The sequence below is a fragment of the Agelaius phoeniceus genome, chromosome 3, assembly GCF_051311805.1.
Source record: "Agelaius phoeniceus isolate bAgePho1 chromosome 3, bAgePho1.hap1, whole genome shotgun sequence".
Classification (NCBI taxonomy): Eukaryota; Metazoa; Chordata; class Aves; order Passeriformes; family Icteridae; genus Agelaius; species Agelaius phoeniceus.
In genome coordinates this window covers 35,888,973-35,906,001 of record NC_135267.1, presented here as the reverse complement: position 1 = coordinate 35,906,001, position 17,029 = coordinate 35,888,973, and the positions used below count along the sequence as shown (strand labels likewise).

Below are 17,029 nucleotides of genomic sequence, written 5' to 3'. Positions count from 1 at the left end.
TTTAGTTGTTGTGGAGTGTCTAGACTCTTGGACAACTTTTGAGAATTAATCTGGAGGTTACAGATACAATAATTATCTTTTGTTTCTGTGTTGTGAAATCTTTGTGATGGTTGCTAAAACCTTATAACATTAGGAGTCTTCTTACAAAAAGGGAAGGATGTTTTCAGTACCCCTATAGAAAATTTTACATCTGTCTCAGAAAACTAAAGCCAGTCTGCAGCTGTATGACACTTCTTACAGAAGGGAATAATTTTATCATCCACAGCCTCTTCTTATCCAGACATACTTTTGTTTGGAATGTATTATGCTTTTGTGTTACCCACTTGTGGAAGACAGTCAGAGTGATAACAAAAGTAACTGTTCAGAAGGAGGTGAGAAGAATGGTCAGGCTAAAATAGGGGGTTTTATTTGTTTTGCCATAGCATTGCTTGGAAGGGATCCCTGGAGATTATGTAGTCCTGTGTCCTGAGGTGGGTTGGTTGGAGCCAGCTGGAATTGCCTGTGTCTGGTGCAGCCTCTCTTCACCAAGGTTCAGTGCAGTTCCCTCTGGACATCCCAGCCAGACACCTGTACTCATTGCAGTGAGGTTCCTGTCTGCCCAGCCCCTCAGTGCCCTTTGCAGAGTTGCATCAGCCTCAGGTGCATCAGCCACTCCTCCCAACTTTGTCCAGGCTCTGAAGGTGCTGTGGATGCACTCTGTGCCATTGCCCCATCCTTCATGAAAGGGTTAAATAGGATCCCAGTATTGATTCCCTGCACTAGGGACTGGCCTCCAGCTGCACTTTGTACTGCTGATCCCAGTGCTCTGAGCCCAGCACTTGCAGCCAGTTTCAGTCCACCTCACTGTCCATTTGTCTAGCTTGTACTTCATTAGTGCCCCTGGTTGTGGGAGACAGTGTTGAAATCCTTGCTAGGTATGGCATAAACAATGTCTCAGCTCTGCATCCACTGCCCAGTGATGACATCACAGAAGGAAGAGGGGTCAGTCAGGATTTCTGAAATCACTTGGCATGTGTATTCCCAACTTATTAACTTGCATATCTTAAAGAGCAGAAGTTATGACTGTTTTCTCCTCCAAAGAGAGCTGTTCTTTTCTAAAAAGTAGCATTTTATTTTCTCTTGATTTTTTGAGCATTTTAATTCCTTTTTTTTAATGATCAGACCTAAAACTACTTCTTGTTGATACGAAAGATACTTTAGGATCTAAAAGCAATGGTGTCCTTTTAAATGTATACAATTATAACAACATAAACTTACATGAGGGCGTAATTTTTCCTTGTGAAAAATTACTTCCTAAATATAATTACATAAGGAACAGCTGATGGGCCAGCAAGCAATTTTGAAAGAATCCATGCATTTCTGTGATTCTATGTGTGGAAAGAGCAGAAAGAATCATCAAGTATCTTTAGTAATCATATTGTTAATAGTTTCAATTATGGAGATTAGTGATATTACTGTATTGTGGTTCTGCATTGATTTTTATTCTTTCCAGGGAAATTGCTGGTATATAGCTCCTAACATGTAGCTTTTACATTATTAAGAAACTAGTTAATTTGGTTTTCTGTATGGTGCAGAGAAAATATAGAAGCAAGGTCAGGAAAAATTCTCGTATTTTTTTAAACTTGTAATTAATAAATTTACTGTAAAATTCAGCAAGTTTTACTTTTCAGCATACAGAGGAATTGTATCTCAGAAATTTGCTGACACAAAAGTAGGCTGATTGAAGGGTGACAGATTCTAACTGACTTTTAAAGTACTTCTGAAGGCAAATAAACCAGATTTTCTGTCTTTCATCTTCCCTGAGATGAGACTGTCTGCTAAGAACCCATGTTGCAGAGGACAGGAGTGATGTCTGTATTTCCTGTGCTGTGAGATAAAACTGGGGTATATAACCCGACTATTTTTTCCAATGCTTTAGCAACTGTTCCTCTGAACCAGTGTGCATGTTTTAATGGCCATTGTGGTTCCAGAGCTAGAGATATTTCTTTATTAATTTTTTTACAATGTGAATGAGTTATTCTAAGTTGTAGCGATGTAACATGTACTGATGATGTCTGCAGTGAGGAAATCATTCAAAAAGGTAGATATTTAATAATGCAACTTTTTTCCTTTTAGTGGCCCTTTTTAATGTCTGAAATGTTTGGGTTTTTTTCTGTTTGTTTTTTAAAGCCCTATGGGACAGGATTTAATACCATATTCTCCATTTTTATTGCAAGTATGCAGTGTGGTTTCAACACCACTCCTTCTTACTACTTCTCAGTGGTAATTAAAAATGGAAACAATGTTGCTCTGTAGTTTCTGGGTTTTTATTGTGTGGTTATGTGTGTCATTGTCATAATTTCCCAGTGCATCTATTTTCCTGTCACTTTGATTTCAGAATGGCCAGACTCCACTTATGTTGGCTGCTGAGCAAGGCAATTTAGAAATTGTCCAGGAGCTTCTCAAGAAGGGAGCTAATTGCAACTTGGAAGATGCAGTAAGTATTAGTGTTTTATGTGATGGCACCTAACAGTGGAAGAAGAAGAAATTTCAAGGAGTGGGAGAGGAGTGGGAATTTAGGTTAGTGTTGAGCTCAGGAGGGAATAAAGCAGGTGGAAAATGATGACACATAAGAGAAACTTTATACAAAATTGCTTAGCTCATGTATTTCTCTGAGCCCTCATGAAGAGTAGGGATATTCCTCAGATGTTTAAAAAAATCTTAATCTCTGCTGAATTTGCTGGTGTGTCTTCTGGGAAATCAGAATGGAGAAATACAGCATCAAAGATGAGGTCCAAGTATTTTGCTCATCTCAGTGTTGTTGAGGTATGTCAGTGGGTTGAATTTTTCCTTATTTGTTTGGGGTTTTTTAATTTAGTTTTGGTGTTTTTACAGCAAATACCTAGAGAGAATTTAGGTTAAAGGATTATTTCAGAACAGTGGCAGAGAGAGGTTTCACATCTATGAATTGTCTTTGTGCCTCAGCAAGAGGTTGACTCCAGATGAAAGATGCTCAAAAGGGGTGAATGGAACAGAGATATTGTTAGAAAGTTTTGAAGGCTCCAGTGAAGTCTAGTATAGTCCAGTGAAGAGTGATAACCAGGGGAAGGATATCACTTGTTTTTTTTACTTCTGCACTTAGTTTAAGTGTAGTAACATGGATATCCTGGAAAAGTCTTCTGTGGAATCTGTCACCTAAAAAATCCAAACCAACCAAAACCTACCAACCAACCAAGTCTCTATTGTTATTGGACATTTTATTACAGTTGCTGTAAATGCTACAATTTCTATACTTCTAGAAGGGCAGCTACCTTATAAACTGTTGCTATATTTTATAAGTATAGCATATAAAAAATCACACCTGGATGAGCTTTGAGCGGTGGGGGGGAAATAAGCATAATGCAAGGGGGAATGTAGCTTCCTGAAGTGATCAAAAGTGTGAAAAGCTGTGGTCCAGATTACCCTGCATATCAGTCCCTTGAGTGCTGTCACACACTATCTGTGGAGATTTACTGCCACTGTTTTCTGTTGTCTTGGTTAGCATCTCATTCCCTCTCAGTAGTTTTTAATACCTTGACCTCATTTTCTAGTCCTTTGTAGGTGCTGCTTCCTCCATATATTTATTAAGATAACCTGCAGTGAACTGAGGAGTGGAAAGGGCTAGATATTGGATAGGAGAGCACAAAACTGGAGGGGATATTTGGAGTAATTGCTCTGAATTTCCCTGGGTATAACTGGCATGCTGTGAGTTTATTAGTATTGTTATTTTTTTTAAAGGACAGCTATTTTAAGGGCTTCATATTTCCTGTTGTGGATTAAACATTTGAAAAACAAGGTTACTTGTATTGAAATATTGAATATTACTTTATAACATTTTTTCCTTTTTTCCTAGGATAACTGGACAGCCCTTATTTCAGCAGCTAAAGAAGGACATGCAGCTATTGTAGCAGAGCTACTCAATTATAATGTCAGTTTGGAGCATCGGGATTTGGTATGTGTTGGCTTAGTGTAAAAATAAAATAGAAAAACACTTGTGTGAGTTGGAGGTTTTCAATTCCATAAAAATAAGGAAAGATCTTTCATTTTTATGTTATGTACCCAGTGCTGCTGAAAGGAAAAGAATATATAGTTAAATATTGCTTTTTACAGCTGTCAAATGATTGCTTTACTGTTAATAATGGTAGTTTACTAGGGCTGCTATTCCCCCCTTAATTTGCTTTGGAAAAAAAGCTAAACTAAAAAACAGTTTGATTTTGAGGTGTGTTTTGTGTTGTGAGAGTTTTTTGCAGGAGGAGGATTGGTTTGTGGTTTTTTTTTTTGTTGGAGGTTTTTTTGGGTGGTAGTGGCTTTTTGTGTTTTTTTAAGTATTCTGGTAAAATAAACATTATCTTTCCCAGAAGATACCTGTCCGTATTTACTTTTACTCTGGGCAGCCATGATTGCTTGTACAGCAGCCCTTGTTTTCAGTCTCCTAATACTTGCTTTCATTCATCTTGCCAAATTTTTATATGGCAAAGTGGGGACTGCAGTCCAGCCCATCTAAAGAGTTACAAAAGCTGACATGAGTCTAAGGTTAGCTGGCCCTGAAGAGCTATAAACTGTCCCCATTGACAGAATATGGAATTAGGTACCTGCAAGGACTAATTTTGTTCTGCTGAAGTTAAAATGTGGAAAACCACTAGGGATGAGTTCAAGTGCTTCCTTTAATTGAAGTTCCACTCTGTCTGAAAGCTGAGGCATCTTCACAAACCAAGACTTTTTGTTTAACGTTAAGCACATTCACATGGCCAAGTGCTTGATTTCTAGACCTCTGCCAGTCAGAAGGATCTTTCACATCTCCAAAAGTGAATACAAAGGATACAAACATTCCAAAAGTGAATAAAAAAAAATGAATAAAAACTGTGCTTACGGTTATTGGAGGTATACTGTTATTTTAAAATGATATTTGTTTACCTGACCTGTCAAATGCCTTAGGCAGTGAAAACCTTATTGTCTCCTAGCTTACAAACTTAAATGAGCACACCAGTGTAGTTTGAATTGTAGTTTAATTGCTCTTATTACTCCCTGCTACAGAACTCAAAGGTAAACTTTCCGTGTTAATTGATTTGGAATCTAGACTTTAAGACATTGATGTGTTTCTTGTTTTTTTTTTTTAATCCAGTGGTTGGATTTGTATGCATTTGAAATCTGAATCCAGTGTTCAGCAACATTAGGAACGTGATGTTTTCCCAAATTTTGCATATAACAGGAAATTAGTACTTCCATACAGGAGCTTAATATTTATTTTGAATAAATAGAATTACAACATTGTGTGGTCAGTCCTTACTATATTTTGAATTTGCAGAATAGTTTTAGTACAAATGCAGAATGAAATAAAAGTTATATTTCTAAGTATTTTTCAGTTTTTACAATTCTTGTGTTTGCTAGGGAGGATGGACTGCCCTGATGTGGGCATCATATAAAGGTCGCACTGAAGTGGCTAAACTGCTGCTTGAGAAAGGAGCAAATCCAAACATCACAGGCATGGTAAGTTTTAGTCTTAAACATCTCCTCCTCCCAAATGTTTGAAGTCCTGAATTGTACACTTATCTTATTATCTTGATCAAACATTTTGCATTTTTTGCAATATGATATTTTTTTACTGTACTTTATAAAGAATTTGCTTTAATAATCTGTTTTAATGCCACTGGCTTTTTTAATAATTTTGAATTTTTTTAAATTGAAGCAAATTAGTGTATAGCTCATATTGAGATTCAAATTATCAGGAAAGGAAATCATAGAAAAGATAAGTAGTGTATCTAATGTTACTTGTATAACAGCTGTCATTTTTCTGCAACTGTAGAAGTTAATGGAGTAACTAATGTGTGCAGTGTAGAAACCATAATTTGCTTTAATTGTTTCCTAATAATTTAGATTATGTGAACATATACCATTCATATTGGAGAATAAAATAACATAAGATTTTGAGATTTAGCTCATTTATAAGCATCTTTTACAAAAGTGCAGGCATTGAACAATTTGTTTATACTGTCAGTTCTCTGCTGTTTGAGGCAGTGAACAATGAAGGAAGAATCCCAGTGGCCAGAACAACCTTTGTGATGGTTGACTTTTCCAGGTTTATATATGCAGTTCTGTGTGCATGGCACAACTCCTCTGCAGTCCTGATTACTCAGGGGTATTACACAGCTGTCTGTTGCTTCCTTTCTACCTTACAACTGTTCCTATTAAGACAAGGATGTGAATTTACAAACCTTGTTTAAAGAGTTATAAATCAAAACTGATTCAAAACAGTGGACATCTTCCTAGATATCATCTAGGTAATGTACTAGATAACAATTATTGGTAATGTAGTTGGATTTATTTCTGTATGTTCATTCTTCTATAGGTTTAACCTCTCTTGAGACTTGTTTTGTTGATGTAAAATAATTAAAATGCATAAGACTATAATTATTTATTTGTTTTTTAATTCTAAGCAATACAGTGTTTATCCAATCATTTGGGCAGCAGGACGTGGCCACTCAGATATAGTCCATCTCTTGCTGCAGCATGGAGCTAAAGTGAACTGCTCTGACAAAGTAAGTTATACCTATATAACATTCAATTTCTGTAATGTTTGAATGAATGTTAATGAATTTCCTGTGAAAGGAAATCTGTGAGTTCTTAATTAGAAAAACACTTGCTGTTGTATTTTACCCATGAGGTTAGAATTAGTGTGTAAGTTGTTATGCTTGAAAGAGGTTTTTGCATAGTACACTCAAGATGGTTTTGATATTTCTATTTTCAGCGCTGTTGGAAACCTTGCTATCCCAGGTTGTATAGAAAAATAATTCTTACAGCTATCTACAAAAGAAAAATTGGAGTGGCTTTTCAAATGCTTGTGTTAATTCATAAGTCCAAATTATATTTTTGTAAAAACTAGAGCAATGAAGTATAGGATAAGTACTAGATTGTATGGGATACTAAATACAGAAAGCAATATGATAAAATGTTGTGAATGTTTTTTCAGTATGGAACCACCCCACTGGTTTGGGCAGCAAGGAAAGGTCATTTGGAGTGTGTGAAATACCTGCTGCAGATGGGAGCTGATGTTGACCAAGAAGGAGCTGTAAGTAGCTGCATTTTAATAAGTACATCTGTGTGTCCTATTTGGGGTTTTTTATAAAACAAATACCAAGAAATACATGCGACAAGATGAAATGTTGGTGTTGAGATGTTTTGTTTTTCAGCTGTTTGCTGACTGCCTGTGAGAGTTACTGAAATTTCTTAATGCCTTTTAATGATGTAACTAGGGAGTTGTATTGACAGTGCACATGCCAGTATGTTAAGTGTAAATTTTAATGACTGTAAATTAATTTAGGTAATTGTTATCTGAAGATTAATGCTATCAGAATTCCTTCAGTATCCACGCCTAATACATCAAATATCCTATTCCTCAGTGCCATTTGAAAAGGAAATCAAACACAAATCATCTTTTGAAAATAATAATGTTGACTGCAACTTTTCAGAAATTGAATTTTTTTCAGAAGTTTCAGCTGCATTATGTTTTAAAATAAAACAGATTACATTTAAATTGCTGGTCCAAACAAAACCAAAGTCTATTAAAAGTTAAGTGGAAGATTAGGAAAACTTTTGGTATTCATATGATTATTTCTGAAGTTCTTTAAGAATCCTATTTGTGAACAGTATTGGTAGACTGGGGTGCTTTGATAATACTATGTTCCTATTTGATAAGAAAATTTTTTATCATACATATGACATTTAGGAGATAGAATAAACTGATCTGAACTTTACTTTTTGCATTTGAAGTGTTCTCTACTATTGCTCTTAGTTTATTTCTTTGTTTTTAAAAAGCATGTGTTTTGGTGCACTTTAAAACACAAAAGTGAAGTAGCATTTGGATGATTAAGAGAGTGATGTCAGTGAGTGTTCTCTTCTTATTTGATCTGCTGATATAATGATGATTGCTATATCCTCTGTACAGTAAAATCTTCTGGTTTTATTTAAAGAATTCTATGACTGCACTTATTGTAGCAGTGAAGGGTGGCTATACTGACTCAGTAAAAGAAATACTGAAAAGGAACCCAAATGTAAACCTAACAGATAAAGATGGAAATACAGCTTTGATGATTGCATCAAAGGAGGGACATACTGAAATTGTGCAGGATCTTCTTGATGCTGGAACTTACGTGAACATTCCTGACAGAGTGAGTCAATTTTCATCATAATTGTCATTTTATATCTATATAGTTTATGTTTAAATACCAGTGTATGCAGATTTGTAAATATGTGATTTTTCTGGCTTTCTAATTTTTCTGCCATCTAGGGGTATTTTTGTGTATTGCTCTTTTACAAGTACATTAACTGTTAAATGTTGCTATGTGGAGATCAAGGATAAATTACTGAAGCTACTCTTTTTCTTTGAGATGCTTGAATTGAGAACATAGGGCATCTGACACATCTGTAACATAAGACTAATTCTGAACTAATCTGTAGGTTTGGGGTGGGTTGGTGCTGCTAAAACTGTAAATCATGGCTTCTGTAAAAAAGAATGTATTCAGCGTGTACCTTTATCTTTTACAATAAACATTTTTACTAGAAAACTTGCATATATGAGAGGGAGACTTCAGCTCTGGGTTAAGAGATGTAAATGTAATGCTGTGTACCTGACCCATAATTGCATTACTCAGCAGAGATGTGACATGAACAGTGCCCACAGTGGGAATCCGCTTGCTGGCAGTTCAGGATAAGTTGGATTGCTTGGGGTTGCAGAGAATAGAGGAAAGCTTTCTAATGTTTGCCTCATAAATTTAAAATTATTTTGGATGCATTTTCCTCTATTTCAGGTGTCAATGCGTTTCTTAGATGGCAGTGTACTGAGCTACAGTCATGTTATGACAAATTTGACCTCGGGCACATAGCAAAGCAAACTTAAAATATTTAAGAAAATACATTGCAATCCTCTTAGCACCTCTTTTGCCACAATGTTCTACAACGGTCTGCATTTCTGTGCTTTCAGGAAGGAGAAATTACAGCTTTCAGCACAGCTGACTGCGTTCAAAAATACACCTAACAATGAGTACTCTTAGTTTCAGATGCTGGAGTAGGTTTTGATAAAGAAAATTTCTTGGTTTGCAGCCAAGTATGTAATGACTGATTGATGGGGCATTTCCTTCTGCTGAGTTCTCTCAGTTCCACACCTGTGATTTTGCTACACTTTTATTTATTTTTCCTGTTTCATCCTAAAAGGAGTAATAGGCAGTTTCAGAACTGTAAGGTTTCAGAAGTTTCAGAACTGAATTTCTGAAATTCTAGCATGTCCTTAAGTGTGTTAAAATCAGAAGCCTTAAGCACAACTATAACTTTGTATTATGTATATACAGCTTCATTTATTTACCACACTACATTTTTTTTTTATCTGAGATGAAATTAGCCTCTTGCTTTTTTCTTTATAATAGCATAGTGTATGTAAACAAGATAAATTTATTTAAAATTCTTGAGGAGCTTTTGTCAGCTGTGAAACATCTCAAAGAGATTGACAATATTCTTGTTTGGTTGTAAGAAGGTTATTACTATGAGTACTTGGTCTTCCTGGTTGGCTTTTTTCATATTTATTATTAATTTATGCTATTTTTTTTAGGATAATGGTTTAAGCTAGATGTATTTATGGAGTGTTTGTTTTCCTGAACAATTGAAAAAAAAGTCAAGATTTTTTTCTATTAAATACCCATTTTTTTAGAGATAGTTCTTTTTTCTGTATCTTTTTGAAAATGAGTGGCGATTTCTTAATATGAATAGGCATAGTGCATATTTGGAAGCTATAATTCATTCTGTGTTGCATTTCTTATTGGTAAATAATGTTAATTCATGTTGAATATTCTTTCACATTTTTTTAGAGTGGAGATACAGTGTTGATTGGGGCTGTTAGAGGTGGTCACGTTGAAATTGTGAGAGCCCTGCTCCATAAATATGCTGATATAGATATCAGAGGTCAGGTAAGTACAAGTAACAACAAGTGTAAATACTAGAGTACTTCTTAAATAGCATGTGAATCTTTATACCAAACAATTATACTGTGTTCCTGAAAACAGGGCATTAAGGTTTGCACTGTCTACTCTGTAGGAAATTCAAATTCCATCAAACAGTAAGATACATCATGTTGCTGTGCAGGTTTTAAGCTATAAGATACATGTAATTGTAACGGCTTGTTAAGCACAGTTTTTTCACTCAATTCTATAATGGTTGAAAAGCAAAAAATGTAAACTGAACTTCATCTGCACTACTGAACAGATTTAGAATAATGACATACTTTTAAAGGCACTTAATATAATGATTTAAATCATATTTTAAACAGAGTATCAATGAAATGTGATGCACCAGAGATTATATCTGTTGTCAGAGCAATTCTGTCACTATTCTATCAAGCAATTCTGTGCTTGATTGGCTCTTGTCTCCACCAATTTTCTGTGTTGCTTTCTGTTAAATACTGTTAGTGATTTCCACGTTTTCTACCTACCTCTTCTTTCTTTCTTGTCCTTTGATCAAGGTATTAGTTTTACTCTTCTACTGGAAGCTCTCTCATTCAGCATGGTACTTGTGTTTGTTACATTCAGTTTGCTTTCTTTTGCTTGAAGTTATTCAAATCACTCTGCTTTGTTGGCACGTGGGTTCTGCCAAGTTGGTACAGAAAACTTAACTAGTCACTGAGAGCTGCAAAGGTTCAGTGCCTGCTGCTTCTGCAGAGCGTCTCTGAGGAGCCAACAAGTTCTTATTCTCAAGAAAAAGTAGTGTTTGAATCTCTTCCTCTACCCTGACATTGGCAACCCATGTGTCTCAGCTTCTGGCTGTGACATGGGTTTGAAAATCTGAAGCTTTTCAACATCTTGCTGTGACAGAAGCAATACAGAAGCAGCAGGAGGATGCAGCATCTTTGGTAGCAGGGAAGCTTGTGACTTCTGGCAATGTGAGGCTGCTTGAGTGGCAATTTGCAGTGGTTGATCTAGAGAACACTTCTGTGGCCTTACAGGAGGCACAGCAGGAGTCAGTACCATCAGAGCAACATTTTGGCTCCTCATAGTTTAGGACCAGCAGTATCAAAATTGGACATGAGTGCTACTTCCCTGCTGGGAGCAACTTCCCTGCTGTTTGGCACTGCAGCACCTGCCTGCTGGCCTGTTCTGGGGAGATGTGTTGACTGCCCAAATTTGTGATGTTTCAGAAATACTGCTGAGTCTTGATCAGCTTTCCAGCAACAGTGTTCCTGGCTGATCATTCATTCATATGGTCACTAGCTGGTGGATAGCTTCAGCAGATAAAACGTGACTAAAAGGCCATTGAGAGTGGGTGTTGGGGCAGGTGAGGGCTCAGAGTTTTCCTCAGCCCTGCTGGGCAGGGCAAGGACCCAGATGGGAGCACCTGGCTGTGTGACTGATGTACAGCTCAGGCCGATGTCTTAGAAGCCAGCTCACTGAAGGACAGAGAAGATGAAACTCAAGTGATTGGAGAGGAAAGAAATCTTAGTGACTGGGCTTGTTAAACTGTTGAGAAAGGCTTTAAACTCAGTTTGCTGTGGAGCCCATGAGTGGAAGAGAAAGAGCTGCAAATGAAAGAAGCAGGCTAGGTAGAAGGCTGCAAGGGACACTTTGACATTCCTGCTTAGAAGTAGGTGTGTGTTCAGAGGCTATTCTTAAATGTCTCTACACAAATATGCATCAAACAGAAAGAGTCATGATGCAATCACTAGGCTACAGAAAGATTGTGAAAGTCTTCCCATATGTGAAGACTTTCTGGGTAGCACTCATCCACACATCACTGGGAGGAAAAGAAGATAACAGAAGCAGATTTGTGGCTGTGAACCTTCCCCCAGGTTTACTGATGAAATGTCTTGCTGATCTGCATTCTGGTATTCTGATCTGCATTCTTTGTGTTGACTTTCTTGTCCATCTACTTTTATAGCTTCCCAGCTTCCAAAGCCTCTGAAAAAAAGTTGGTTTATTTCATTAGGTAATTTGTATATTTGAGTTAGAACTGAATACTTACATGTAGTTTCAGAAACTTTTTCAAGACAGATTAAGTCTGCTTGGATTGTTAAAGCTCTTAAAACATTTCACAAAGGTTTTCAAAATAGATTTATACTCCCTAGCCAAATCGTCCCCTCTAAATTCTTCTGTTATGCCAATTAGATTTGTTGACCTTTCCCTTTGCCTTCAGCTGTGCTAAAAATTGCTGTATTATATGCAGTTTTCAATATATAGTAGTTGTACTTTAAATACTTTTTTTGAAATTAATCCAACTAAGTGAAAGTACTGTTAGTGTTTAATACTCTCTTTTTATTTTTTTAGGATAATAAAACTGCTTTATATTGGGCAGTTGAGAAAGGAAATGCTACAATGGTGAGGGATATCTTGCAATGCAACCCTGATACTGAGACATGTACCAAGGTAACAATTAGAATTTTAATTGAATTGCTTTTTTTAACATCTGTTCTTTTCTCAGCTCTTGTGTGATGTGAAGATCATACCACATTCAGTTTTTGCGAAGCGTTGGTACCCCTAATACTGTTAATTTATTTTTTTTTCATGAAATAAGGCTTCTCAGCAATAGTAATGTTCCCTCTGTTGATAAATATGATTTGCTGTTAAATAGCAAACAGGGATAGGAGGGAGCATGTGGATTCTTTACCTCAGCATCATTGACATGACCAGCAATAAGAAGTAAAGAGCAAATGCTACTGGAAGCTGAGGAAAGAGGTTTCTGATATTACTAGGCATGAGTTCAGGCATGTGCAGCAGTAAGGAAAAAAATAAGAGAAGTAGTTGGCACAGCATTGAAATATTTTCAGATATCTTGTGTTATATCTGAATTTTGTCTTTCTCTATTTGACACTGTTATTGACAGAAATGTATTTTGTTCTTTGATTTTAATCAGTCTATAACTGGGTCTGGGATACTTTTTCACAGACATAGGTGCTGAAGTGTTGTTGCTTGCACAGTAGCACATTTAATTATCTTAAATCTTTTTGTTTTAATTTGTTACCCAATCACAATTTCTTTTTCTTGGTTTTGGATATATGGAGATCTTTATATTGGTCCTACTTTTCCATTTTAGGATGGAGAGACACCGCTTATAAAGGCAACCAAGATGAGAAATATTGAAATAGTAGAGCTTCTTCTGGATAAAGGAGCTAAGGTCTCTGCTGTAGACAAGGTAAAGAATATTTGTTTGTTTACTTTAGTATATTTAATCATTTTAGTTTTGCAGCAGGATTTTGGAGAGAGCTGTTGAGGCTAATACAGAAAGAGAGCTTCCCATATGGTTAATAATTAAGTAGACAATAAGACTTAAATGCTTAGTCTCCCATATGTTTAATAATTAAAAAGATAAGAACACTTAAGTGTAAATTTGTTTCCACCATTAGTGTATTGTTGGGTTTTAGTTTGTTTTGTATTAGGGTGCTCTTAATTACTTGAAAAAAAATCCAGGTGAGGAATAAAAAACTTGCACACATAAAACAGCTAATTTTTAGTACACTTGAAGAAGAGCATACAGAATGGTTGCCATTTGTCACTAATGTTAGTTTTTGATTAATAAACATGAAACTAAAGGACACCAAGGACAAATACAGCTGGTTATTGCTGTCTTGTTATGCATTACCTACTTTGACTGCAAACCTCTTAAATACAGGAATATTTATTTGGTGCTTTTTTTAACCTCTTATTTAGGGTGAATAAGTAATTATATTGATTTGATGCAATAAGAAAGCTTTTACTGCGAAGCTTTTGGGGAAGTCTGAGCAGACATTGAAACAAGCACTATCTCTTGTTCCAAACAAGTCCCTGAGTTTGCCTGTAGACATTTATTTCTACACAGAGACTACAGTTTTCATGAGCTTTAAGATATTAATAAGCATTTAAGAAAGAAGGCAGTGTCTGAAGTTTAGCATTCTAAGAACTGCTTTTTCACATGTCTTCTCTGAAGCATTTGTAATGCTTTTTCAAGGGCAAAAGTGCTTGCTGTAATGCTTTTGAAACTGTCCTAAAGTTTATTTCAAGGAAATAGTGCTTCTGAAACAGTGTTGAACATATAGTGTGTCCATAGTTTTAGGAATTCCTGTTAGATATTACTGGCTTCTCACTTAATTGCAGAAAGGAGATACTCCACTTCACATTGCTATTCGTGGAAGAAGCCGTAAACTTGCTGAATTACTCCTAAGAAATCCAAAAGATGGTCGATTGCTTTATAGACCTAACAAGACAGGAGAAACCCCTTACAATATTGACTGTAGCCACCAGAAGAGTATTTTAACACAGATATTTGGTGCCAGTAAGTATAAGTTGTTTTTTTTTTAAATCACTCATATGTTGACAATCCAGTTTATTCAATTATGTTTTGAAAGGTGACTACAGATTTTTTAATGTTTTAATGTTGCACCTAACAGGAAGGCTTAAAAATAATGAGTTGGGAAAAAAACTCATCACTCTAAAAGCCTGGCAGAGGTAAAATAACCTTTTATTTTGACTTTAGGTGTTAGATACTACGTGACTTCTGTTGATTGCTTTGTTTTTATTTGGATCTTGCTTGTGTGGAATTACTTTCTTTGACTTCCTGTGGTTTGGAGTCTTGAATCTTGTAGTAGACTTTATAGTTGTGATAATTATGTATCATTTTTGTGGATGATTTAAAATTCCTTTGAACAGGAATGTACAAAGAACAAGAGCTGTTATAGGGCAGGAATATATACACAGATATGGGTGAACGTGTCATGACTTTATGTATGAAAATTGTTGTACTGAAGAGCTTTCTTAGAGCAAAGTTGTGTAGCACAGTGTTTGTGTTGCAGGACACTTGTCTCCCACTGAATCTGATGGTGACATGCTGGGCTATGATCTGTACAGCAGCGCTTTGGCTGATATTCTGAGTGAACCAACCATGCAGCCCCCCATCTGTGTAGGCTTGTATGCACAGTGGGGAAGTGGAAAATCTTTCCTGCTTAAGAAACTGGAAGGTAAAAGCTTGATTTAGTCTTTTCAGTATTTACAATTTTTCTATGAAAAGCATCACATTGGAGTTAGTAGTTTTTGTGAGGTTTGTTGGTCCATGTGATGTTGTATCTGGTCTCTGTTTCTATGATGAAAGCATTTGAATTTTACTGTGGTCAGTTCATCCATAGATTGCTTTGCTCATTCAAACAATGTCAAGACAGTCTTTAAGTGCTTTTGTCTATTTTTCTGTGAGTTTCCTGCAGCAGTGAATCTATCCTTTAGGTACTGCAGAAAGTCTGACTGCCAAAATATGCCTTGCTGGGCCTGTTTGTGTGTCAGATCAGGTTCAGACCTCTTCCTGCAGTATTTATTTGTTGTGCATCCTATGTGTCTTTTTCTTTTCAATGCCTAAGAACAATTATCAGGCTATTAATCTTTTATTCTCTTTAGTGTATGTTCTTTGCACCTAGTTTTCTTCCCCTTTCCTGTTTCTTATTTTTGTATTTTTTCTGAAATGACAGAGGAAGGCAAATGCAGTATATGAAGTGAATCAATATTATTCCTGATGAATATAGGCATCTTATTTAGTTTTAGCATTTTCTTATAAAGGGTGTTTTTCTGAGAAGTTTCAATATAATTCAAAATAATTCTACCAATCTTGGTGTTTCTTACTTTCTGTGATTTCTCTATTAGCCAAAATGGGATCTCTGCATTCATTTTTTCATCTCCTGTTCTATGTCATAAACAAAAAGCATATACAAAAAGACTGCAATATTTGTTACTGATGAGCTTTTACATTTCTAAAGCACTTTCTCAGTGTTTTCTTCCTGTTCCTCATTCCTGTTTTTGTTCTGGATTGTATATCTATTATTTCTTACTCCATAGAACCAAAATAAGTTCCTTCAGGAATTCCTATTTTAGTAAATAAGAATCCACAAACAGAAATAATACCACAGCCTTCACATTGTACTCTTATATCTGACTGTTTGAGGAACACAGTCCATGTTTCAGTGATTGAGATTTTGGGGTTGGGTGGGGTTTTTTGACAGATGTGGTGGATTTATTTTTCTCAGAGTCATAAAATACGTTTTACGCTTTGCAGGAGGATTGCATGACTTTTAATATGCTTTTAGAAGTAGCAAATCTGCAGCAAGGAATCTGAGTATTGTGTATTTAAATATTTCCATTCATTGCATAGATGAAAACTTAAGGTTTTGTATTGATGTTTGAAGAAGAATTCAAGCATCATTGTCTTTTTGGATCAATAATCGAGATAAGTTATTCAGTCTGCTGAAAAAGTTCTTTTCAAAAATGATCTGTTCTTTAGTGACTTCCTATGTTAACTGGTCTTTGTGTTTTTGTTTCAGATGAAATGAAGACTTTTGCAGGACAACAGATTGAACCTTTGTTTCAGTTCTCTTGGCTTGTTGTATTCCTCACACTCATGCTGTGTGGAGGTTTGGGTTTATTGCTTGCCTTCACTGTGGATGCAAAGCTTGGAATAGCAGTGTCACTCAGCTTATTAGCTGTTCTCTACATTTTCTTTAGTAAGTCTTGTATGGAATTCATGAAGGTTTTTATCTATTTTTGGGATTAAATATTGCTTTGTAGATATGCTTTGCTATTCAGAAAAAATAAATGGTTTTGTAGACAATAAGACCCCTTTGGACCTTTCGTTTTGCTGGTAATTTGTGAGAGGGCATTCTTGAGAACAAAGAAGGATTTTGTTTATTAATTTCATTGTGTTACTATTACCATTCTCATTTTTAGCCTAACTGCTAAAAGTTCATAACTTTTTTTACACAACTCCATACTTTATCTGTTCAAACTTCCTGATTCTTTCAGCTGTCAATGTTGACTAAATTAAAACTGTAACATCTTTTTAATATTTTAGCTGTAATTTACTTTGGTGGCCGGAGAGAAGGGGAGAGATGGAACTGGGCCTGGGTGTTAAGTACAAGGTTGGCAAGACATGTTGGATATTTAGAGTTGCTGCTCAAACTCATGTTTGTGAACCCACCAGAACTACCAGAGCAAACCACTAAAGCTTTACCTGTCAGGTTAGTTATTTC

At 35.9% G+C, this 17,029-nt stretch overlaps 1 protein-coding gene across 3 annotated transcripts in view; it reads left to right on the top strand.

The window, feature by feature from the left end:
- The window catches only part of KIDINS220 (kinase D interacting substrate 220), a 75,477-nt gene that overhangs the window by 9,455 nt on the left and 48,993 nt on the right, over positions 1-17,029 (top strand). For all 3 annotated transcript variants that reach the window (XM_077175054.1, XM_077175053.1, XM_054629520.2), the window contains exons 3-15: positions 2,378-2,476; positions 3,872-3,970; positions 5,407-5,505; positions 6,453-6,554; positions 6,986-7,084; positions 7,986-8,183; positions 9,873-9,971; positions 12,318-12,416; positions 13,084-13,182; positions 14,121-14,298; positions 14,816-14,980; positions 16,325-16,504; positions 16,852-17,017. In XM_077175054.1, the coding sequence (XP_077031169.1) occupies positions 2,378-2,476; positions 3,872-3,970; positions 5,407-5,505; positions 6,453-6,554; positions 6,986-7,084; positions 7,986-8,183; positions 9,873-9,971; positions 12,318-12,416; positions 13,084-13,182; positions 14,121-14,298; positions 14,816-14,980; positions 16,325-16,504; positions 16,852-17,017 (1,682 nt within the window). The remainder of the gene's footprint in view (positions 1-2,377; positions 2,477-3,871; positions 3,971-5,406; positions 5,506-6,452; positions 6,555-6,985; positions 7,085-7,985; positions 8,184-9,872; positions 9,972-12,317; positions 12,417-13,083; positions 13,183-14,120; positions 14,299-14,815; positions 14,981-16,324; positions 16,505-16,851; positions 17,018-17,029) is intronic.